This window comes from Oncorhynchus mykiss, chromosome 3, assembly GCF_057628025.1.
Source record: "Oncorhynchus mykiss isolate SJ-2025 chromosome 3, ASM5762802v1, whole genome shotgun sequence".
In the NCBI taxonomy this organism is placed as follows: Eukaryota; Metazoa; Chordata; class Actinopteri; order Salmoniformes; family Salmonidae; genus Oncorhynchus; species Oncorhynchus mykiss.
The window spans coordinates 86,296,932-86,321,721 of NC_143024.1; the positions used below are offsets into that span (position 1 = coordinate 86,296,932).

A 24,790-nucleotide genomic window follows, 5' to 3' on the forward strand; every position below is an offset into this window, starting at 1 on the left:
GTAAGCAGGTGCGACAGCTGTATGCAGGTGCGACAGTTGTAAGCAGGTGCGACAGCTGTAAGCAGGTGCGACAGCTGTAAACAGGTGCGACAGCTGTAAACAGGTGCGACAGCTGTAAACAGGTGCGGCAGCTGTAAGCAGGTGCGACAGCTGTAAGCAGGTGCGACAGTTGTAAGCAGGTGCGACAGCTGTAAGCAGGTGCGACAGCTGTAAGCAGGTGCGACAGTTGTAAGCAGGTGCGACAGTTGTAAGCAGGTGCGACAGCTGTAAACAGGTGCGACAGTTGTAAACAGGTGCGACAGCTGTAAACAGGTGCGACAGCTGTAAACAGGTGCGACAGCTGTAAACAGGTGCGACAGCTGTAAACAGGTGCGACAGCTGTAAACAGGTGCGACAGCTGTAAGCAGGTGCGACAGTTGTAAGCAGGTGCGACAGCTGTAAACAGGTGCGACAGCTGTAAACAGGTGCGACAGCTGTAAACAGGTGCGACAGCTGTAAACAGGTGCGACAGTTGTAAACAGGTGCGACAGCTGTAAACAGGTGCGACAGTTGTATGCAGGTGCGACAGCTGTAAACAGGTGCGACAGCTGTAAACAGGTGCGACAGCTGTAAGCAGGTGCGACAGTTGTAAGCAGGTGCGACAGCTGTATGCAGGTGCGACAGCTGTAAACAGGTGCGACAGCTGTAAACAGGTGCGGCAGCTGTAAGCAGGTGCGACAGTTGTAAGCAGGTGCGACAGCTGTAAACAGGTGCGGCAGCTGTAAGCAGGTGCGACAGCTGTAAACAGGTGCGGCAGCTGTAAACAGGTGCGACAGCTGTAAGCAGGTGCGACAGCTGTAAACAGGTGCGACAGCTGTAAACAGGTGCGACAGTTGTATGCAGGTGCGACAGCTGTATGCAGGTGCGACAGCTGTATGCAGGTGCGACAGCTGTATGCAGGTGCGACAGCTGTAAACAGGTGCGACAGCTGTAAACAGGTGCGACAGCTGTAAGCAGGTGCGACAGTTGTAAGCAGGTGCAACAGCTGTAAACAGGTGCGACAGCTGTAAACAGGTGCGACAGCTGTAAACAGGTGCGACAGTTGTAAACAGGTGCGACAGCTGTAAACAGGTGTGACAGCTGTAAACAGGTGCGACAGCTGTAAACAGGTGCGACAGCTGTAAACAGGTGCGACAGCTGTAAGCAGGTGCGACAGTTGTAAACAGGTGCGACAGCTGTAAACAGGTGCGACAGCTGTAAACAGGTGCGACGGCTGTAAACAGGTGCGACAGTTGTAAGCAGGTGCGACAGCTGTAAACAGGTGCGACAGCTGTAAACAGGTGCGACAGCTGTAAACAGGTGCGACAGCTGTAAACAGGTGCGACAGCTGTAAGCAGGTGCGACAGTTGTAAGCAGGTGCGACAGCTGTAAACAGGTGCGACGGCTGTAAACAGGTGCGACAGCTGTAAACAGGTGCGACGGCTGTAAACAGGTGCGACAGCTGTAAACAGGTGCGACAGCTGTAAGCAGGTGCGACAGCTGTAAGCAGGTGCGACAGCTGTAAGCAGGTGCGACAGTTGTAAGCAGGTGCGACAGTTGTAAGCAGGTGCGACAGCTGTAAACAGGTGCGACAGCTGTAAACAGGTGCGACAGCTGTAAGCAGGTGCGACAGCTGTATGCAGGTGCGACAGCTGTAAGCAGGTGCGACAGCTGTAAGCAGGTGCGACAGCTGTAAGCAGGTGCGACAGCTGTAAGCAGGTGCGACAGTTGTAAGCAGGTGCGACAGTTGTAAGCAGGTGCGACAGTTGTAAACAGGTGCGACAGCTGTAAACAGGTGCGACAGCTGTAAACAGGTGCGACAGCTGTAAGCAGGTGCGACAGCTGTAAGCAGGTGCGACAGTTGTAAGCAGGTGCGACAGCTGTAAGCAGGTGCGACAGCTGTAAGCAGGTGCGACAGTTGTAAGCAGGTGCGACAGCTGTAAACAGGTGCGACAGCTGTAAGCAGGTGCGACAGCTGTAAACAGGTGCGACAGCTGTAAACAGGTGCGACAGCTGTAAACAGGTGCGACAGCTGTAAGCAGGTGCGACAGTTGTAAGCAGGTGCGACAGTTGTAAACAGGTGCGACAGCTGTAAGCAGGTGCGACAGTTGTAAACAGGTGCGACAGCTGTAAGCAGGTGCGACAGTTGTAAGCAGGTGCGACAGTTGTAAGCAGGTGCGACAGTTGTAAGCAGGTGCGACAGCTGTAAACAGGTGCGACAGTTGTAAACAGGTGCGACAGCTGTAAGCAGGTGCGACAGCTGTAAGCAGGTGCGACAGTTGTAAGCAGGTGCGACAGCTGTAAACAGGTGCGACAGTTGTATGCAGGTGCGACAGCTGTATGCAGGTGCGACAGCTGTATGCAGGTGCGACAGTTGTATGCAGGTGCGACAGTTGTATGCAGGTGCGACAGCTGTATGCAGGTGCGACAGTTGTATGCAGGTGCGACAGCTGTATGCAGGTGCGACAGCTGTAAACAAGTATGGCAGCTTTAAACAGGTGTTGTAGTTTTTTTTTTTACGTCTCTCAGTGTGTTAGGAACTCTTTTATTAGTCCAATGAATACAGGTCACCATGACTACACTGAAAATTATGATGAAAAAACGGGCAAGACATCAAAGCCGTTCACTGTTTCTCAATATCTGATAGCGATTTATCATTAGCCATTAGCCTATTAGCAACTGTACTTCAAAAAGTTCCGCATATTAATTTAATAATTACTGCCCACTGGGGAAAAACGTATTAAATCAACAATGTTTCCACATCATTTCAACAAAAATGTTGATGTGAATCAACTTGGAAAAAACTGATTGGATTAGCAGTCATCAACGTAAAGAAATTTCTTATTTATTTTCTACCCAACTTTTAACCATAAATCAAACGACATGTTTTCTTGATATCGCGTTGAATTCACGTTAGTTGACAACTCAACCAAATGTAAATCAAAACTAGACGTTGAAATGACGTCTGGGCCCAGTGGGTGGCCTCTTTCTCAATTTCTGATAGCGATTCCTCAGGCATTAACCAAAGCAGTGCTGAGGTGGCAGCAGGCAGCTGATAGACAGTGTAAGGCAGTAGTTTGCTGATATGAGGAACCAGGATTGGCCTTTTGGATTAGTATTAGCACTCGCTAGTAGTAAAGCTGATTAGCAGCTAGTGTGGACGCTAACCCTAATTACACAATGGGTTGGCAAGCAGCTGGATGGCTGGACCTTGATTGGCTAATTCTGGCTAATGTGCAGTGTAATAGAGTGTTATATAGTGTAGTGTAGTTTAGTGGAGTGGAGTGGAGTGTAGTACAGTGTGGTGTAGTGGAGTATGGTGTGGTGTAGTGTCCACGGTTGTGCTATAAAGCCTTGATCAATGACTGAAGTGGTTAAGCCAGGTGCATCCTGTTTCCGTTGATCATCCCTGAGAGGTTTCTACAACTTGATTGGAGTCCACCTGTAGTAAATTCAATTGATTGGACATGATTTGGAAAGGCACACACCTGTCTATTTAAGGTCCCACAGTTGACCGTGAATGGCAAAAACCAAACCACGGGGTCGAATAAACTTTCCGTAGAGCTGGGGAAGGGTGCCAAAAAATGTCTGCAGCATTGATGGTCCCCAAGAACACAATGGCCTCCATCATTCTTAAATGGTAGAAGTTTGGAACCATCAAGATTCTGCCTAGAGTTGGCCGCACGGCCAAACTGAGCAATCGGGCGAGAAAGGCCTTGGTCAGGTGACCAAGAACCTGATGGTCTGACAGATCTCCAGAGTTCCTCTGTGGAGATGGGAGAACCTTCCAGAAGGAAAACCATCTCTGCAGCACTCCATCAATCAGGCCTTTATGGTAGAGTGGCCAGATGAATGCCACTCTTTAGTAAAAGGCACATGACAGCCTGCTTGGAGTTTGCCAAAAGGCACCATAAGAAACAAGATTCTGTGGTCTGAAACCAAGATCACGTCTGTAGGAAACCTGGCACCATACCTATGGTGAAGCACGGTGGTGGCAGTATCATGCTGTGGGGATGTTTTTCAGCGGCAGGGACTGGGAGACTAGTCAGCATCGAGGGAAAGATGAACGGAGCAAAGTACAGAGAGATCCTTGATGAAAACCTGCTCCAGAGTGCTCAGGACCTCAGATGGGGTGAAGATTCACCTTCCAACAGGACAATGACCCTAAGCACACAGCCAAGACAACACAGGAGTGGCTTTGGGACAAGTCTCTGAATGTCCTTGAGTGGCCCAGCCAGAGCCCGGACTTGAACCCGATCAAACATCGCTGGAGAGACCTGAAAATAGCTGTGCAGCAATGTTCCCCATCCAACCTGACAGAGCTTGAGATGATCTACAAAGAAGAATGGGAGAAACTCCCCAAATACAGGTGATTCAAGCTTGATATTTCAGTTGTTATTTTTAATACATTTGAAACTACAAACCTGTTTTTGCTTTGTCATTATGGGGTATTGTGTCGATTGGTGAGGGTAAAAAAAATATTTAATCCATTTTAGAATAAGGCTGTAACGTAACAAAATGTGGAAAATGTCAAGAGGTCTGAATCCTTTCCGAATGCACTGTAGTAATACGTACTGAGTTAACCTTGTATCTTTATTGACCTTATATTTAAATCTTTGCACTGTATCTATGCACACTCCCTGGTCAACCCAAACCCTAGCTTTATCGCCGCATCCCTGTTCAACCCTAACCCTAGCTTCATGTCCACATCCCTGGTCAACCCTAATCCTAGCTTCATGTCCACATCCCTGGTCAACCCTAATCCTAGCTTCATGTCCACATCCCTGGTCAACCCTAATCCTAGCTTCATGTTCACATCCCAGTTCATTCCTAATCCTAGCTTCATGTCCACATCCCTGTTCAACCCAAACCCTAGCTTCATGTCCACATCCCTGGTCAACCCTAATCCTAGCTTCATGTCCACATCCCTGGTCAACCCTAATCCTAGCTTCATGTTCACATCCCAGTTCATCCCTAATCCTAGCTTCATGTCCACATCCCTGTTCAACCCAAACCCTAGCTTCATGTCCATATCCCTGTTCAACCCTAGCTTTATCTCAACATCCCTGTTCAAACCTAGCTTCATCTCCACATCCCTGTTCAACCCTAGCTTCATGTCCACATCCCTGTTCAACCCTAGCTTCATGTCCACATCCCTGTTCAACCCTAGCTTCATGTCCACATCCCTGTTCAACCCTAGCTTCATGTCCACATCCCTGTTCAACCCTAGCTTCATGTCCACATCCCTGTTCAACCCTAGCTTCATGTCCACATCCCTGTTCAACCCTAGCTTCATCTCCACATCCCTGTTCAACCCTAGCTTTATCTCCACATCCCTGGTCAACCCAAACCCTAGCTTCATGTCGACACCCCTGTTCAACCCTAGCTTCATGTCCACATCCCTGTTCAACTCTAACCCTAGAGTTTTGGAATGAAACTCTTCCTTTATACACAACCATGCCACTTTTCTCTGTAACACGTGTCCTTTCCCAAGACATCACATATGAGAAATTAGATGAAAGATGTTGTAATCGCTAGCTAACAGATGTTAGCTGTGCGTTTGGACAATGCATAGGCTAATGACAGTGGGTAGCTGGCATTGACCTAGCATTAGCGGCTAAGGTATATTTAGCGCTCTCTCTGTCACTGTGATGGGATTAATGAAGTGACACGATTTTACGAAGATACAGGTTGTCTGCCAGAAAAGCATTTAGAACAAATTAGATAGATTGAGAGCCAGAGAGAAGGAGAGTGCAAGAGAAGGAGGGAGAGAAGGAAAGAGAAGGAGGGAGAGAAGGAAAGAGAAGGAGGGAGAGAGGGAAAGAGAAGGAGGGAGAGAGGGAAAGAGAAGGAGGGAGAGAGGGAAAGAGAAGGAGGGAGAGAGGGAAAGAGAAGGAGGGAAAGAGGGAAAGAGAAGGAGGGAGAGAGGGAAAGAGAAGGAGGGAGAGAGGGAAAGAGAAGGAGGGAGAGAGGGAAAGAGAAGGAGGGAGAGAGGGAAAGAGAAGGAGGGAGAGAGGGAAAGAGAAGGAGGGAGAGAGGGAAAGAGAAGGAGGGAGAGAGGGAAAGAGAAGGAGGGAGAGAGGGAAAGAGAAGGAGGGAGAGAGGGAAAGAGAAGGAGGGAAAGAGGGAAAGAGAAGGAGGGAGAGAGGGAAAGAGAAGGAGGGAGAGAGGGAAAGAGAAGGAGGGAGAGAGGGAAAGAGAAGGAGGGAGAGAGGGAAAGAGAAGGAGGGAGAGAGTGAAAGAGAAGGAGGGAGAGAGGGAAAGAGAAGGAGGGAGAGAGGGAAAGAGAAGGAGGGAGCGAGTGCGAGAGAAGGAGGGAGAGAGGGAGAGCGAAGGAGGGAGAGAGGGAAAGAGAAGAAGTTTCATATGTTTTATTATATTATGCACAAGTAGAGTGAAATGACTTTCTTCCAAACTCAACCCCCAACAATGCAATAATCAATAACAATGTAATATATTATATATTATATAAAAAACTAAACTTTTAACCTAAAAACACACCTAAGAATAGGAAATACGAAATAAAGGAAGTAAGCATACTATATACACAGGAAATATATATATATTTTTGTTCCAATACCATATTTACATGTGTAGGTATACTGTAGTGATGGAGGGAGATACACATATATACAAAAGTATGTGGACGCCCCTTCAAATTAGTGGACTCGGCTATTTCAGCCACACCTGTTGCTGACAGGTGTATAAAATCAAGCACACAGCCATGCAATCTCCATAGACAAACATTGGCAGTAAAATGGCCCGTACTGAACAGCTCAGTGACTTTCAAACATGACAACGTCATAGGATGCCAGCTTTCCAACAAGTCAGTTCGTCCCGGTCAGCTGTAAGTGCTTTTATTGTGAAGTGAAACTAAGGACTAACGGCTCAGTCGAACTGGACTGTCAAGTGCTCTAAGATAAAACTAGGGTTAGGATTGAACAGGGAGATAAAGCTAGGGTTAAGGTTAAACAGGGAGATAATGCTAGGGTTAGGGTTGAATAGGGAGATAAAGCTAGAGTTATGATTGAGCAGGGATGTAGAGATAAAGCAAGGGTTAAGGTTGAACAGGGAGATAAAGCTAGGGTTAAGGTTGAACAGGGAGATAAAGCTAGGGTAAGGTTGAACAGGGAGATAAAGCTAGGGTTAAGGTTGAACAGGGAGATAAAGCTAGGGTTATGATTGAACAGGGATGTAGAGATAAAGCTACGTTTATGATTGAACAGGGATGTAGAGATAAAACTAGGGTTAAGGTTGAACAGGGAGATAAAGCTAGGGTTAAGGTTGAACAAGGAGATAAAGCTAGGGTTAAGGTTGAACAGGAAGGTAAAGCTAGGGTTAGGTTTGAACAGGGATGTTGAGATAAAGCTACGGTTAGGGTTGAGATCTGAGTCTACTGTTATTTAACAGCAGTAGACATGTCATAGCCTGGTCCCAGATCTATGTAGCCTGGGACCAGGCCACTGTCCCTAAACACACTGTTCTCTGGTTCAATTGCCATAATAAATACACAAATATTATACAGTACAAGACTAATGAAATACATTTCCTTATAACAAAAGGAAGGAGATGAGGAAAGAAGCAAACTATTGAGATGTAGGGGTGGTCCTGGGCATGCCTAGTTGAGCAGGGTTGAATGATGTCATGTGCCAGAGGGCTCTTCCACGAGAGAACCACGGAACCCTGTGACATCATCCACATGACCACTCTGCTGCATTCTACTTTACTGCTGTGTGTGTGTGTGTGTGTGTGTGTGGTGGGGGAGGGGTCGCACTAGTGTGTGTGTGTGTGTGTGTGTGTGTGTGTGTGTGTGTGTGTACATAGGCCTACGTGCGCATTTCTGCTCATGTGTGTGTGATTGATAGTGAATGACTCCAAAGTCCATGTTTTTATGGTTTCAGCGTTTGCCAACATCCTCCCTCAACATGCCCCATCACACAGGAAGGGTATTGAGATCAGCCCCATACAGTAGAAACCAGTTCAGAGAGCCCACTGATTTACAGTGGAGGGAGTAGGTTAACCTGGGTATAAGGCTGATGCCAGAGGGACCAATCTAATATGGAGGTAGACAATACTGTGTGTTAAGAATAATGCTGCTACTAGTGTAATAATATATGAGGGATATATTGGAGAGAGAGGATAGAGAGGGAGGGGGACAGATGGAGGGGAGAGAGATAAAGAAAAAGGAGAGAGAGGGTGGGAGAAAGAAAGAGAAAGGGGGGTGGCTGCAGGGCTTTCTTTTTTCTCTCTCTGTTCTCTCTTTCCTCCCTCTCTCCGGGCCACTCTGGGGAGGAAAAACCACATTAGAAAACTCCTTCAGGCAGAGATTAGCATCTCCAGTCGCTAACGCTCACTGCTAATGCTCACTGCTAATGCTCCAGAGAGGCTGGGCACACGGGTGGGTGGTCACTAGATGGCCATGTTGGAAATGACCATATTGTCATCAGAACTTATGAGCAACTATGTGGAGTAGAGGTTAGGGTTGTGGTTGAGGCTAAGGGGTAAGGGGAAAAAGGGATACCTAGTCTAGGGTTCTGGTACTAGTGATCTGGTACTAGTGATCTGGTACTAGTGATCTGGTACTAGTGATCTGGTACTAGGGTTCTGGTACTAGTGATCTGGTACTAGTGATCTGGTACTAGTGATCTGGTACTAGGGTTCTGGTACTAGTGATCTGGTACTAGGGTTCTGGTACTAGTGATCTGGTACTAGTGATCTGGTACTAGTGATCTGGTACTAGGGTTCTGGTACTAGTGATCTGGTACTAGTGATCTGGTACTAGTGATCTGGTACTAGGGTTCTGGTACTAGTGATCTGGTACTAGTGATCTGGTACTAGGGATCTGGTACTAGTGATCTGGTACTAGTGATCTGGTACTAGTGATCTGGTACTAGGGTTCTGGTACTAGTGATCTGGTACTAGTGATCTAGTACTAGTGATCTGGTACTAGGGTTCTGGTACTAGTGATCTGGTACTAGTGATCTGGTACTAGTGATCTGGTACTAGTGATCTGGTACTAGGGTTCTGGTACTAGTGATCTGGACTAGTGATCTGGTACTAGGGTTCTGGTACTAGTGATCTGGTACTAGTGATCTGGTACTAGTGATCTGGTACTAGGGTTCTGGTACTAGTGATCTGGTACTAGTGCTCCTAGGGCTGTGACAGGCGGTCAGTCTCACGGTAATTGACTTATTTAACAATTAACATATCTCCTGGCTTCCACATTGCATACAAGTCATTTTAAAAAGTCTAATAAATCCATGTAAGATAGCTTACACCTTCATAATAAATCCATCAATTGTTTTAGACAAGTCTAAAGATGCATGAAATTAAGAAAATTTGTCCATTTCAGAAGAGAATAATATCATTCTCTGTATTGAGCGGTTAGCAAATGCTTAATTTTAGAGTTAATTAATGTAACGTTAGTTGTTCTACAAACGCTGGGCTATATGTTGAGATTTTTAATACATTGTAAGGCTGCATGATGTGACTATAATGATGATTTGCTAAAAGTCGCTTGAAAGGCATGAGCTCTGCTTAGTTTTTTGTGCAGGCTGCACACTCAAATGGTCTCTCATTCACAATTTGACAAGCACGTGATAATGCCTTGAATTTCACGGCAGCATCCCCTTTTTGGCCGTAATGCATCCTAAAAAAAAAGCATGCCTTTTGCGGCCCGGAGTGCTGCGATGTGCCCTTCTCCCTGAGTGTGCTGTGCAATTGGAAGTCCTCTCACTCACATGGCTCTCCGTCACGTGATCAGGTCTTTCTTAAAGGCTTCAAGTGAAGACAGACACATTGGGGACGCAACTGAATGCGTTCTAATGCAACTCCGAGGTGCATATTGAAGATATTGGAAGAACTGTCCACATTTACTTTTCGTCAGCCAACAAAATGAGTAGAACTAACGAACAGCAAAAGCACTAGCCCATGTCAATCCACTATCCCCCATAGTACAAAAGTCAACCTATTCTGTGTGAGAAATAAATATTCAAAAGAGTCTGGGACAGTTGTGGGATGCGATGGATCCCAAATTAATACAACCCCTAGCATAAAAAAAATGTTTTTTATGCAATGTGGCTGATGCAACAGATCAGAACGTTTAGCTTAAAATGTTGATAACCTATTAGGCTATTTCTTCACATTATAAGCACAGCAATGTCCACATGGCAATAGGCTGTAAGAGTGAATCTTCCATTAGCAGAAAACACCATTATCATGTGACCGCAAATGCAATTATGCATATAATGCTTTTATTATAAAGGTGAATTTTTATGGTGAAAATGATCTTCCCCAAACTTGAAACTCACGCGCTGCTTGGCAGTGATGTCAGAGTGATTAGAGGGACATTAGAGTTCTGATTACAGTGGATCTTCCTTTAACAGTTTGGAGCTTATGCAGCAACAGTTTGTGGTAGATTGTGGTAAATTGCGTCATTCTGGCATCAATGGCCGATACTTAAATAATGTGCCATAGAATTCTGCAGCACCTCGCAAGCTGTGCTGCAGTACGCCGCAACTTTTAAAGGAAGAACCACTTCCCCAGGCAGGTAGCAAGTTTGGTACGCTACTAATGACCAGCAGCAGCATCAGATCTTGGATAAATCTAATTACCGTGACTAAACAGTCATTTGGAATTTGACTGCCTTCATGACTCGTAACCGCTGGTGTGGCAGTAAAATGGTCACCGTAATTGCCCTAGGTGCTGTCTGTATATAGCTTAATTCATTTTTTACTCTGCATTGTTGGGAAGGGCTCGTAAGCAAGCATTTCATGTTAATGTCTACACCCGTTGTTTTCGGTGCATGTGACAAATAACATTTGATTTAGTATTCTGTTCTTTCAAAACATAGTCATGACTGAAAGAGAGACGTGCATTTCCTGTGCATTAGAGTGTGAGATGGCCAGAACAGGAAGTTATCTGTTATCTAATGGAAGTGGTCAATACTGGCCGAAGCAAAGCCCTGCGGCCACAGTGTTTCAGAGAAACCAATGGATCTGTCTGTTCAGGCCTCCCTGGATAACAATTGCCACTGTTTTTGAGGGACAGATGTGGCTAATACTGGTCCTACACTGGTTTTCAGCAAACAGGCACACGCGCACACATACCTTTACATAATGCACCAGCCTCTCCTCCTCGTTGACTTTGTAGGTCTTGACTCCACACTCTTTAGCCAATCGGAGGATACGATTCTGAGTAGGCCCGACGTAGGCCCCGCCCAGGTCAACATACTTAGTCTGCTCATTCTGGGGAGGAGGGGGGAGAGAGAGAGAGTGCACAATCCTAATCCCATTGATCAATTGTGTTTGAATCTATAACCAAATCAGTTGCTTAAACATGTTTTCGTAATGAACATGTAAAGCTGATTCTTATAGGGATTACACATTGACTGGCCTTTGGTCTGACATAGGTCTTACCTGTACGGTGAAGGTCCGTCCACCAACCCGGTCTCTAGCTTCCAGAACCACAGGACTCAGCCCTTTCTCCTTCAACAGCTTAGCTGCACTCAGCCCTGAGAAAGAGACAGACGGCCAGAGAGAGCGAGAAACAGACAGAGAGAGAGGAGGAGAGGTAAGTGTAAACATGATGCTGATTATATGAAACATTTTGTATATAAACTATCCAACGATCCCCTCTGATAGAGCGAGAGAGAGACATGATGCTGAATATATGATAAAAATATTTTGTATATAAACTATCCCCACTTTTCACATCTGTTTACCTTCCCCCTCTCATCCCTCCCCCTCTCATCCCTCCCCCCTCTCATTCCTCCCCCCTCTCACCCCTCACCCCTCTCATCCCTCCCCCCTCTCATCCCTCCCCCCTCTCATCCCTCCCCTATCAACCTTTCCCCCTATCAACCTCCCTGTGCTTTGTTCTGTTGTGTAGATCAGGAGAGTAGAACCATGTAATAAGGCAGGTTGTGATACAGTATGAGTCTGTGAGAAAGCACAAGGCTAGAGGTACAGCTCCTTGGCCCAGTGGAGGAACACGGATACATTTCAATTTAAAGGCTATATTGGCATAGGAAACATTGGTTAACATTGCCAAAGCAAGTGAAATAGATAAAACAACAGTGAATTAACAATACAAAAATTAACAGTAAACATACACTCCCAGAAGTTCCAAAGGAATAAAGACATTTCAAATGTCAAACCAGGCAAAAGACCCCTCAGTTACACCAATACTCCTTAGCCGGCCCACAAGAATGGACCTTAGAAAGGCAGGGTAGAATAGATATAGGTCTGTAGCAGTTTGGGTCTAGAGTGTCTTCCCCTTTGAAGAGGGGGATGTGACCGTGGCAGCTTTCCAATCTATGGGAATCTCAGACAATACGAGGTTGAGAGAGGTTGAACAGGCTAGCAATAGGGGTTGCAACAATTTTGGCAGATCATTTTAGAAAGAGAGGGTCCGGATTGTCTAGCCCGGCTGATTTATAGGGGTCCAGATTTTGCAGCTCTGTCAGAACATCAGCTATCTGGATTTGGGGGAAGGAGAAGTGGGGGAGGTTTGGGCGAGTTGCTGTGGGGAGCGCAGGGCTGTTGACCAGGGTAGGGGTAGCCAGGTGGAAAGCATGGCCAGCCGTAGAAAAATGCTTATTGAATTTCTCAATTTATGTGGATTTATCGGTGCTAACAGTGTTTCCAAGCCTCAGTGCAGTGGGTAGCTGGGAAGAGGTGCTCTTATTCTCCATGAACTTTACAGTGTCCCAGAACATTTTTGAGCTTGTGCTACAGGATACAAATTTCTGCTTGAAAAAGCTAGCCTTAGCTTTCCTAACTGCCTGTGTATACTTGTTCCTAACTTCCCTGAAAAGTTGCATATCAAGAGGGCTGTTCAATGCTAATGCAGAATGCCACAGGATGTTTTTGTGCTGGTCAAGGGCAGTCAGGTCTGAAGTGAACCAAGGGCTATTTCTGTTCCTGGTTAAAAAAAAATTGAATGGGGCATGCTTATTTAAGATGGTGAGGAAAGCACTTTTAAAGAATAACCAGGCATCCTCTACTGACGGGATGAGGTCAATATCCTTCCAGGATACCCAGGCCAGGTCGATTAGAAAGGCCTATTCGCTGAAGTGTTTTAGAGGGAATTTGACAGTGATGAGGGGTGGTCGTTTGACCGCAGACCCATTATGGATGCAGGCAATGAGGCAGTGATCGCTGAAATCTTGGTTGAAAACAGCAGAGGTGTATTTGCAGGGCAAGTTGGTTAGGATGATATCTATGAGGGTGCCTGTGTTTACGGATTTGGGGTTGTACCTGGTGGGTTCATTGATAATTTGTGTGAGATTGAGGGCATCAAACTTAGATTGTAGGATGGCCGGGGTGGTAAGCATGTCACAGTTTAGGTCACCTAGCAGCACGAGCTCTGAAGATAGATGGGGGGCAATCAATTCACATATGGTGTCCAGGGCACAGCTGGGGGCAGAGGGTGGTCTATAGCAAGTGTTAACAGTGAGAGACTTGTTTCTGGAAAAATGTATTTTTAGAAGTTTGATTTGTTTGGGTACAGACCTGGATAGTAAGACATAGCCTACAGAGTTATCTCTGCAGTAGATTGCAACACCGCCCCCTTTGGCAGTTCTATCTTGTCGGGAAAATGTTAGTTAGGGATGGAAATTTCAGGGTTTTTGGTGGACTTCCTAAGCCAGGACTCAGACACGGCTAGGACATCCGGGTTGGCAGAGGGTGCTAAAGCAGTGAATAAAACAAACTTAGGGAGGAGGCTTCTAATGTTAACATGCATGAGCTTTTACGGTTACATAAGTCGACAAGTGAGAGCACCTGGGGAGTAGGAGTGGAGCTAGGCACTGCAGGGCCTGAGTTAACTGCTACATCACCAGAGGAACAGAGGAGGAGTAGGATGAGGTTACGGCTAAAGGCTAACAGGACTGGTCTTTTAGTGCGTTCAGAGCAGAGAGTAAAAGGAGCAGGTTGCAGGGTGTGAGAGAATAGATTCAAGGCGTAATGTACTCCTACCATACCTCTGTCTGTACATTGGAGGCATTGAGTAATGATGAGAGAGATATTGTCTCTAGAAACATTTAAGCCAGGTGATGTCACCGCTTATGTAGGAGGTGGAACTAAATGGTAGGTTATGGCATATTGAGCAGGGCTAGAAGCTTTACAGTGAAATAAGACAATAATCACTAACCAGGACAGTAATGGACAAGGCATATTGATATTAGGGAGAGGCAAGCATAACCGGGTGATCAATGGGGGTCCAGTGAGTGGTTGGGCTGGCTGGAGACACGGCGATTCAGACAGCTAGCAGGCCGGGGCTACATGCTAGCAGACTGGGGCTAGCAAGCTAGCAGAAGGGCCTTAGAGGGACGTCTCGACGGAGTAGAGTCTGTTTTAGCCTCCGAGTTGGTGACGTCAATAGACCAGTCGTGATGGATTAGTAGGGTTCCGAGTAGCAGAGGGGTCCAAGTCCAATTGACAAAGTAGGTATGGTGGCCCAAGAAATTGCCCAATGGATCTATACAGCTAACAGTCCAATATGCTCTAGACAGCTAGCAGCTAGCGGGATGCGGCTTGCGGATGGGCATTCAGGGGTGGTCACGATGTAGAGGCCAGTTGAGTACCCCCTCGAGTAGAATAAGTCGTAGTCGAGTCGTGAATAATCGGCGGGGTTCCGTGCCGGCAGTAGAAGGGGCCCGGGTATTGACGTCGAGTGAGTTTCATTTCCTGACACCACACTCTCAGGGCCCTCACCTCCTCCCTATAGGCTGTATCATTATTGTTGGTAATCAGGCCTACTACTGTTGTGTCATCTGCAAACTAGATTGAGTTGGAGGCGTGCATGGCCACGCAGTCATCGGTGAACAGGGAGTACAGGAGGGGGCTGAGCATGCACCCTTGCTGGGCCCCTGTGTTGAGGATCAGTAAAGTGGAGGTGTTGTTTCCTACCTTTAACCTTTCAGGAAGTCCAGGACGGGGCGGTAAGCACATTAAAGTGGGTCTAAGGTGTCAGGTAAGGTAGAGGTGATATGATCCTTAACTAGCCTCTCGAAGCACTTTATGATGACAGAAGTGAGTGCTACGGGGTGATAGTCATTTAGTTTAGTTACCTTTGCTTTCTTGTGTACAGGAACAATGGTGGACGTAAACCCATTCGCCCGCATTGAGGATAACACAGTGGCGATAGGTCATCTCTCTCTCTTGAGCTACATAAGCCCCTATACTGTATATGCCACCCCTGACCTCTTGACCCCTGTACTCAGTGACCACCTGCTCACCTCAATATAATGTGAGTATAGAAAGCAGAATAGGAAAGAGCACAAGACTTCCACATCCTCAACACACACACACATCTGAGGAATCGTAGTTCCCTACATGGGTAATAGGGTGTAATTTAAGACACAACATTCTTTCTCTACAGATAAGACTAGTCTGGTTTTCCTCTGCTGCTCAACAGTCAGACGACTCCCAATCATAATCTGGCGGTCTTGTTTCCGGCTTTTCAATATTGTTGTGGACAGATGAGTTGATACTGGGGTCTCCAGCATGGGTGTCCACTGTCCCTCCAGCAGGCTCACTTAGCCTGTTGCATTGACTTCAGACCAGTTTGTCATTGCAGTGTGAGTGCATTATATTCTTTCACAGTTACCATAGTGACCCTAAGGCCATCTCTGTATATAGCGTGATTCAATAAGACATCACATTTCACACGTGTAATTACAGTTGAAGCTAGGCAAGGTCACAATGGCACACGTACACACACACTTGGAGGATTAGGCACAGTGGATTCTCTGTCCTTTGTCAGTCAAGCGGTCATTCAGACAGAAGACGCACAAGGCAGCAATGTCCCAGAGAGAAAGAGATAGAAAGTGCGCAAGAGACAGAGGGACAAAATGAGAGAGAGAGATGGACTTGATAAAGAAATACATACTGTATTCTTCTTCACAGTCCATGTTGCAATCTCTAAACAGGTGCTCACATCTGTCTAAATGTTTTTATGGCCCCCTTCCCTCCATACATGTATCCCTCCATCTCTCCAGAGCACGCTTAAGTCTGGAAAGCTACCAGGGTTTAAGTATACTTTTACCAAGCTTCTACATCCCCCCCCCCCCACCACACACACACACACACACACACACACACACACACACACACCACTCTGGGGGAGTACTATTTATTTTAAGTAAATTGATACTATTAGGTGTTCTCTATCCAATGGTCAGACAAGCTCAATTGATGCTATTAGGTGTTCTCTATCCAAAGGTCAGACAAGCTCAATTGATGCTATTAGGTGTTCCCTATCCAAAGGTCAGACAAGCTCAATTGTTCAAAACAAAAACAAGCTCTGACCGTTTCACTTTGTTGTTTATGCCAACAGCACTCTGGAAAAATAAGATAACTTCACTCTGAGTATTGCTTTGATAAACAACATTTTGAGGGGGGGTGGGGGTGGTGGGGGGGGGGGGGGGGGGTAATAGTGAATCCTTCCTAACATCAAAGGATTTCTTTGTTGCTCAGTTCCATTTGGAGAGAGGTCATTTGTCTGAATTGGACAAACAACAATGATTGTGTGATAAAAGACATGAAATGAGCCTGATGCCATATTCTCTCTCTCTCACGCACACACACACACACACACACACAGAGAGAGAGACAGAGAGAGACAGTGAGAGACAGAGAAATAAACATTTGCAGCTCTGTAGAAGCCTGGGTCTGTACTTTATCAATGGTAGGTTACGGGGGGGTCTTTGGGGAGATTCACCTACTGCTCATCTCTTGGCCACAGTACAGTAGACTATATGAAAACAGACATGGACCCCTTGTCTCTCAAGTCATTCACTGTCAAGTGACTAACACCTCTGTCTGATCAGAGCCAAATTACGTTGTTCTTCAAAAGAACAGACATAGAAACAACCACACATTCACAGCCCAGTAAGCTGTACAACATCAGACATTCACAGCACAGTCAACTGTACAACATCAGACATTCATACAGATGGGACCAAAACAGCACAGAAAAATACCAGAAAGCAACCTGTAACCAGAATATCCAGACACTCTTAGATAACTTTCTGGACACCACATTCACTCACAGTAAAGAAGGCATCAACTATATATTCAGGCAAATGGCAAAAGAAGCACAATTGAAATTGATAAAACATTTTTTTTTTGAGATCACAGATGACAACTGGTTTGATGCAGATTGTAAAATTATAAGGAAAAAACGTAGAACACTATCCAACAAAAGCCCAGAGAATTACGCCTTCATAACTGAGAGACTTTAAAACTCTATAAACGTACACTCAGAACCAAAAAAGCACAGTACAGCAAGCAGCTGACACTAATTGAGGAGTCCATAAACACAAACAACAAATTGAAACTAGAGGAATTAGCGATACAAAATGGTGACATATGGACAACCCATTTTAATACACTCTACAACACCGTTCAAATTGTCACAAACGCAGAGCACCAAATTCATGAGAAGTTTGAACTAAAAGCTATAAAGGACAATCAAAATCCACTGGACTCCCCAATTACTGACCAGGAGCTCTATACGAAACTAAACTATTACTGACCAGGAGCTCTATAAGAAACTTCAGGCCATCAAATGTAAAACAAGCATGCGGACCTGATGGCATCCTAAATGAGATGCTCAAACTCACTAGTGCAACATTTCAATTGGCTATATTAAAACTGTTTAATTTGATCCTGAGTGTAGGTTATTTCCCTGACATCAAGGACTCATAACCCAAATCTTTAAGAACGGAGACAAATTTGACCCTAACAATTCCAGAGGCATTTGTGTGAACAGTAACCTGGGGAAGGTTTTCTGTAGTATTATAACTGTAAGAGTTATTAACTTCCTTAATAAGCACAATGTCTTGAGTAAAAGCCTAATTGGATTAATACCAAAACATCGTACAACTGATCATATTTACACCCTACACACCCTGAGAGATAAACATGTCCACCAAAATAATACCAAATACTTATCGACTTCCAAAAAGCATTTGATTCTATTTGGCATACATGATTGTTCTACAAAGTTATTGAAAGTGGTGTAGGGGGTAAAACATGACATAATTAAATCAATGTATACTGGCAATACGTGCAGCATTAAAATTGGCAAGAAAATAACATAATTATTTAACCAGGGGCGGGGCCTTCGTCAGGGTTGCAATCTGTGCCTTGCACTCTTCAAAATTTACATCAACGAATTGGCCACTATTCTAGAAAAATCCTCAGCCCCTGGTGTTAGTCTCCACAATTCAGTGGAGTAGGCATTTAGTTAAATGCCTACTCTTCGCAGATGACCTATGCCTGCTGTCACCCACAGCACATGGCCTACAGCAGAGCCTGGACCTGCTAGAACAGTACTGCCAGATGTGGGCCCTGGCAGTAAACCCCAAAAAGACTAAAATAATGATTTTCCAGAGAAGATCCAAATCTCAGGGAATTAGACCAAATGTCACGGCTCTCGTCGTAATGAGGATCGGACCAAAGCGCAGCGGGGTAAGCGTTCATGATTTTATTTGATCACAAAACACCCGAACAAAATAAACAAGAGGGAATACCGAAACAGTTCTGTCAGGTGCATAAACTATACAGAAAACAGTAAATAACTACCCACAAAACACAGGTGGGAAAAAGGCTGCCTAAGTATGATTCCCAATCAGAGACGATGATAGACAGCTGTCCCTGATTGAGAACCATACCCGGCCAAAACATAGAAATAAAGAAACTAGAATGCCCACCCTAGTCACGTGACACCAAAGTTTTCAATTGGTACAAAATATATAGAGTACTGCACACACTACAACTACTTAGGTTTAAAAATAAGCTCAACTGGACACTTTAATGGGGCAGTGAATGAACTGAGAGAGAAATTACGCAGGGCTTGAAATACCTATTAAAATGTGGCTAAAACTAATTGAATGTGTCATTGAACCAATTGCACTTTATGGCAGCGAGGTTGTGGGGTCCACTTGCAAAACATGATTTCATCAAATGAGACAAACACCCCATTGAAACCCTGCATGCAGAGTTCTGTAAGATTTCTGTAAGATTCTCCTACACGTTCAGAGGAACACTACAAATGCAATACATGCAGGGCAGAATTAGGCCAATATCCACTAATTAAAAAAACTAAAAAATGAGCCAATAAGGTTTGGAAACATCTAAAATACAGTGACCCCCTCTCATATCATTACCAAGCCCTGCAATGCCAAGAGCTGAGCAAAGAAAAGAGTCCCCTCATCCAGCTGGTCCTGGGGCTGAGTTCACAAACCTGTTCTACTAACACACAGAAGCCTTAGGACCAGAACATCCAATCAATCAGAATAAACCAAATTACAACACAGTCAAAACAAAACTACATTGCTTATTGGGAAACACAAGCACAAACACAAAGCAAAATGCAGTGCTATCTGGCCCTAAATCGACAGTACACCGCGGCTAAATATTTGACCATGGTTACTGATCAAAACCTTAGAAAAACTTTGACAAAGTACAGGCTGAGTGAGCACAGCCTTGCCATTGAGAAGGGTAGACAGAGGAAAACCTGGCTCCCTGTAGAGGAAAGGCTGTGCAACCACTGCACAACAGCAGAACCTGAGACGGAGCTGCATTTCCTGACAAAATGTCAGAAATATAAAACAATTAGAGTGTAATTTCCCCAGATTTGAAACCCTTATTCAAGGTTTCAAAGACCTCTCTGATGAGAATAGGCTACCCGTCCTGTTGGGGGAGGACGCTGAGAGCTGTGGGTTGGCAGTGCACTACATTGCTGCCTGCCATAAGTTGAGGGACAGTGTCTGACAGACCAATCAACCTGCACATGTCCTCTACTGTATGCTTATTGTTATTGTTGAATGTACGGTTATTTTGACCCTTGGTTATTGTTGTTACTGTTGTCCCGTTGACAATTTTGATTCTAATTTTTTTATATTGTAAATATCCAAAATAAGCTTTGGCAATATGTACATTGTTACGTCATACCAATAAAGCAACTTGAATTGAATTGAGAGAGAGGCACATTCTCTGAAAGAGCCTTTTACATTCAATGGGTGTTTTTTCCCTTTCACTTGGAAGTAGAGACATATCAAGAAGCTGATTAAACAGCATGATCATTACACAGGTGCACCTTGTGCTGGGGACATTAAAAGGCCACTTTAAAATGTGCAGTTTTGTCACACAACACAATGCCACAGATGTCTCAAGTTGAGGGAGCAGGAATGTGGCATGCTGACTGCAGGAATGCCCACCAGAGCTGTTACTAGAGAATTTCTCTACTATAAGCCGCCTTCAACATCGTTTTAGAGAATTTGTCAGTATTTTTTGTAGTAGTTTTGTCAGCATGCCTCACAACCGCAGACCGCATGTAACCATGCCAGCCCAGGACCTCCACATCCGGCTTCTTCACCAGCTGGATTGTGTGAGACCAGCCACCTGGACAGCTGATGAAACTGAGGAGTATTTCTGTCTGCAATAAAACCTTTTTGTGGGGAAAAACTCATTCTAATTGGCAGGCCTGGCCCCCCAGGGGGTGGGCCTATAGCCTTCCAGGCCCATTCATGACTTCGCCCCTGCCCAGTCATGTGAAATCCATAGATTAGGCCCAATGAATTTATTTCAATTGACTGATTTCCGTATATGAACTGTAACTCAATAAAATCGTTGAAATTGTTGCTTTTTAAATTGTTGTTCAGTATACAATGCAGTGAATACTGTATAAAGGTACAAAATACACTATTTTGAAGTCTTGATACAGGATAGGGTTATAGGGCTAGTGTTTGCAGTAGAAGAACGTGGAGTGGTGCTGGGTTGTTTAGTCTCCACTATGGAGTAAGGCATGGAGAATATGGCTGGATGAACCACGGAGAATATGGCTGGGTGAACCACGGAGAATATGGCTGGGTGAACGATGGAGAATGGCCGGGTGAAGCATGGAGAATGGCCGGGTGAAGCATGGAGAATGGCCGGGTGAAGCATGGAGAATGGCCGGGTGAAGCATGGAGAATGGCCGGGTGAAGCATGGAGAATGGCCGGGTGAAGCATGGAGAATGGCCGGGTGAAGCATGGAGAATGGCCGGGTGAAGCATGGAGAATGGCCCTGAAGGGATTACTACCATTGAGGAAAAGGTCAGTGAGTTTTTGAATGAAATGCTAGAAGAGCTTCTCTGGGAGAATGAAGGTCTCTGCTTCCCTCTCAATTCCTGTTTCTCTCTCTCTCTCTCAATAACATTTCAATGTAAGGGCTTTATTGGCATGGGAAACATATGTTTACATTGCCAAAGCAAGTGAAATAGATAAAGAACAATGTAAGGGATTTCCTCCTCTTCTTCCGAAGAGGAGAGGTGAGAAGGATCGGAGGACCAATATGCGGCGTGGTAAGTGTCCATGGTTCTTTTAATAAGAAATACTACACATGAACACGACTGAAATACAAAAACAATAAATGTGGAACGAACGAAACCCAAAACAGTACCGTGTGGTGAAAAACACAGACACGGAAACAAACACCCACCAACAAACAGTGAAACCCAGGCTACCTAAGTATGATTCTCAATCAGAGACAACTAATGACACCTGCCTCTGATTGAGAACCATACTAGGCCCGAAACATAGAAATCCCCAAATCATAGAAAAACACACATAGACTACCCACCCAACTCACACCCTGACCATACTAAATAATGACAAAACAAAGGAAATAAAAGGTCAGAACGTGACAAACAAAAGTGAAATAAACAATTTCAAAAATTACAGTAAACATTACACTCACAAAAGTAAAAATAAAATAAAAACATTTAAAATGTAATATTATGAGCAAATAGTTCAAGTACAAAAGGGAAAATAAATAAACATAAATATGGGTTGTATTTAGAGGGAGGAGTTGGGAGTTAATTTGATCTCCTACGAATTCTCTTCATGCAAATGACAGAGATTTGGGCCTGTTCCCGAGAAAGCAGTATGTACTTCGCTTCGGTCTCATTAAAAGGAAAAAGCTTCTTCCAGTTCGAGGTGAGTAATCACTGTTCTGATGTCCAGAATTGATTTTCAGTCATAAGTGACAGTAGAAGCAACATTATGGACAAAATAAGTAAAAAAATAAGTTAAACAACGCAAAAAATAAAATAAAAAATAGCACAATTGGTTAGGAGCACGTAAAACATCAGCCATCCTCTCCGGTGCCATATGGTTCAGTACTACACAAATTGGTTTAATTATATATTTACAAGCTACTTAAATGGTAACATACACACTTAATTCGTTAAAAACAGGTCCCTAGCGGACTGACAACAATATAGCTGCTTGTTAAAAAAGACATGGAGGGTGAGAGAGAGAGAGAGAGATGGACAGAAACACTTAACGTTGGTACACTTAGAAACTACTCTCACATACAGTAATCCTATATTTTGCACATGAACCACCACCCGCTTGGAGTAAGAAATCATGGATGAAATGCCTTGGTTCACCGTGTATCTCTCTCGGAACAGGGCCAACTTGGAAAGGGGGTTGGGCCTTTTTGCGGCACGCTTGTAAGGCTCTGATTGTCCAAAAAGGTTCCAACAAGTCTTCTGTTGTTCTCCTCTGCAGTTGTCCGGTATCTGGTGACTTGTCGTGTAGTCCTGAACAGAACTACAGAGTTTCTCCCTCCATTCGCACTGGAAGATTTTTTTTTTTCTTTGAAGATAGGCTAGCCAGCCGTGTCGATGGTTCCCAGTGGGGTGATGAGAGTAACGTAATATGATGGTTTAAACAGAGTAGTAGAATGGTCCCACTTAATATCACTTTCAAAGATGCTTTACTTAAAACAGCTAATCAGCTGTACCAGCGATTGTCTGGGAGGTAAGTTTATTGCCTCTACCTCGTGTTGAGATTCAGAGTTCAGATCACTTTAAACGTTAGCTGCAGCTTTATGGCCCTCTGGTCTGATGTGTATTTTCTTAACCCATCATTATATGCAGTTTGTTCAAAAAGGGTGGTTCCATCAGGCTGACACACTCAAACCTTATTCAGGAGCGTGACTTGTCACTGTGCAAAGCTTACACTACCGTTCAAAAGTTTGGGGTCACTTAGAAATACCCTTGTTTTTGCAAGAAAAGCACATTTTTTTGTCCATTTTAAAATAGCCTTTTAAAATGATAATGATCCATTTGTTGTTAACTGATCATTAGACAACCCTTTTGCAAATATGTTAGCACAGCTGAAAACTGAAGGTTATTCCATGTGAGAAATTGACAAGACAATATAGATCTTGTGCAACTCAATGTGTGCTACTCCATTCACAGAACAGCGCAAACATAATAGAAAGAGTGGGAGGCCCTGGTGCACAACTGAGCAAGAGGACAAGTGTCTAGTTTGAGAAACAGACGTCTCACAAGTCCTCAACTGGCAGCTTCATTAAATAGTACCCACAAAACACCAGTCTCAACGTCAACAGTTAAGAGGCGACTCCGGGATGCTGGCCTTCTAGGCAGAGTTCCTCTGTCCAGTGTCTGTGTTCTTTTGCCAATCTTAATCTTTTATTTTTATTGGCCAGCCTGAGATACAGTATGGCTTTTTTTTTGCAACTCTGTGTTCACATGAGTTCTCCATCACTACAGTGACTTGCAAAAGTATTCATCCCCCTTGGCGTTTTTCCTATTTTGTTACATTACAACCTGTCATTTAAATTGATTTTTATTTGCATATCATGTAATGGACATACACAAAATAGTCAAAATTGGTGAAGTGAAATGAAAATAATTACTTCTTTAAAAAAAATTGAAATCCAAAACGGAAAGTGGTGCGTGCATATGTATTCACCCCTTTTGCTATGAAGCCCCTAAATAAGATATGGTGCAACCAATTACCTTCAGAAGTCACATAATTTGTTAAATAAAGTCCACCTGTGTGAAATCTAAGTGTCACATGATCTCAGTATATATACACCTGTTCTGAAAGGCCCCAGAGTCTGCAACACCACTAAGCAAGGGGCACCACCAAGCAAGCGGCACTATGAAGACCCAAGGAGCTCTCCAAACAGGTCAGGGACAACGTTGTGGAGAAGTACAGATCAGGATTGGGTTATAAGAAAATTTCATAAACTTTGAACATCCCACGGAGAATGGAAAGAATATGCCACCACAACAAACCTACCAAGAGAGGGCCGCCCACCAAAACTCACAGACCAGCCAAGGAGGGCATTAATCAGAGAGGCAACAACAAGACCAAAGATAACCCTGAAGGAGCTGCAAAGCTCCATAGCGGAGATTGGAGTATCTGTCCATAGGACCACTTTAAGTCGTACACTCCACAGAACTGGGCTTTACGGAAGAGTGGACTTAAAAAAGACATTGCTTAAAAGATTCACTGCTGAACGTATTATTTTTCTTGCTTTGTTTGCTCTTTTTCATATGATGTCTCTCTGATAAGCTACTCAGGAAAGGGCTGAAAACATCCCATATTAATATATGTAGCTTAAGAAATAAGGTTCATGAAATCAAAAACTTGCTAACATCAGATAACATTCATATATTAGCCAATTCTGAGACTCACTTAGATAATGTGTTTGATGATACAGCAGTAGCAAAACAAGGATATAACATCTATAGCAGAGACTGAAATGCTTATGGGAGAGGTGTTGCTGTATATATATATATATATATATATATATATATATATATATATATATATATATATATATATAAAAACAAATGAAGTCGGAAGTTTACATACACCTTAGTCAAATACATTTGAACGGTGTTTTCACAATTCCTGACATTTAATCCTAGTACAAAATAACCTGTCTCAGGTAAGAA

General features: G+C 44.3%; 1 protein-coding gene across 1 annotated transcript in view; it reads right to left on the minus strand.

The window, feature by feature from the left end:
• LOC100136729 (monoamine oxidase) overlaps positions 1–24,790 on the minus strand; it is a gene marked incomplete at both ends in the record, with an annotated part of 74,807 nt that overhangs the window by 27,600 nt on the left and 22,417 nt on the right. Inside the window, 2 exon segments of the mRNA NM_001124688.1 lie at positions 11,127–11,264; positions 11,436–11,530. Of these exon segments, the coding sequence (NP_001118160.1) occupies positions 11,127–11,264; positions 11,436–11,530 (233 nt within the window).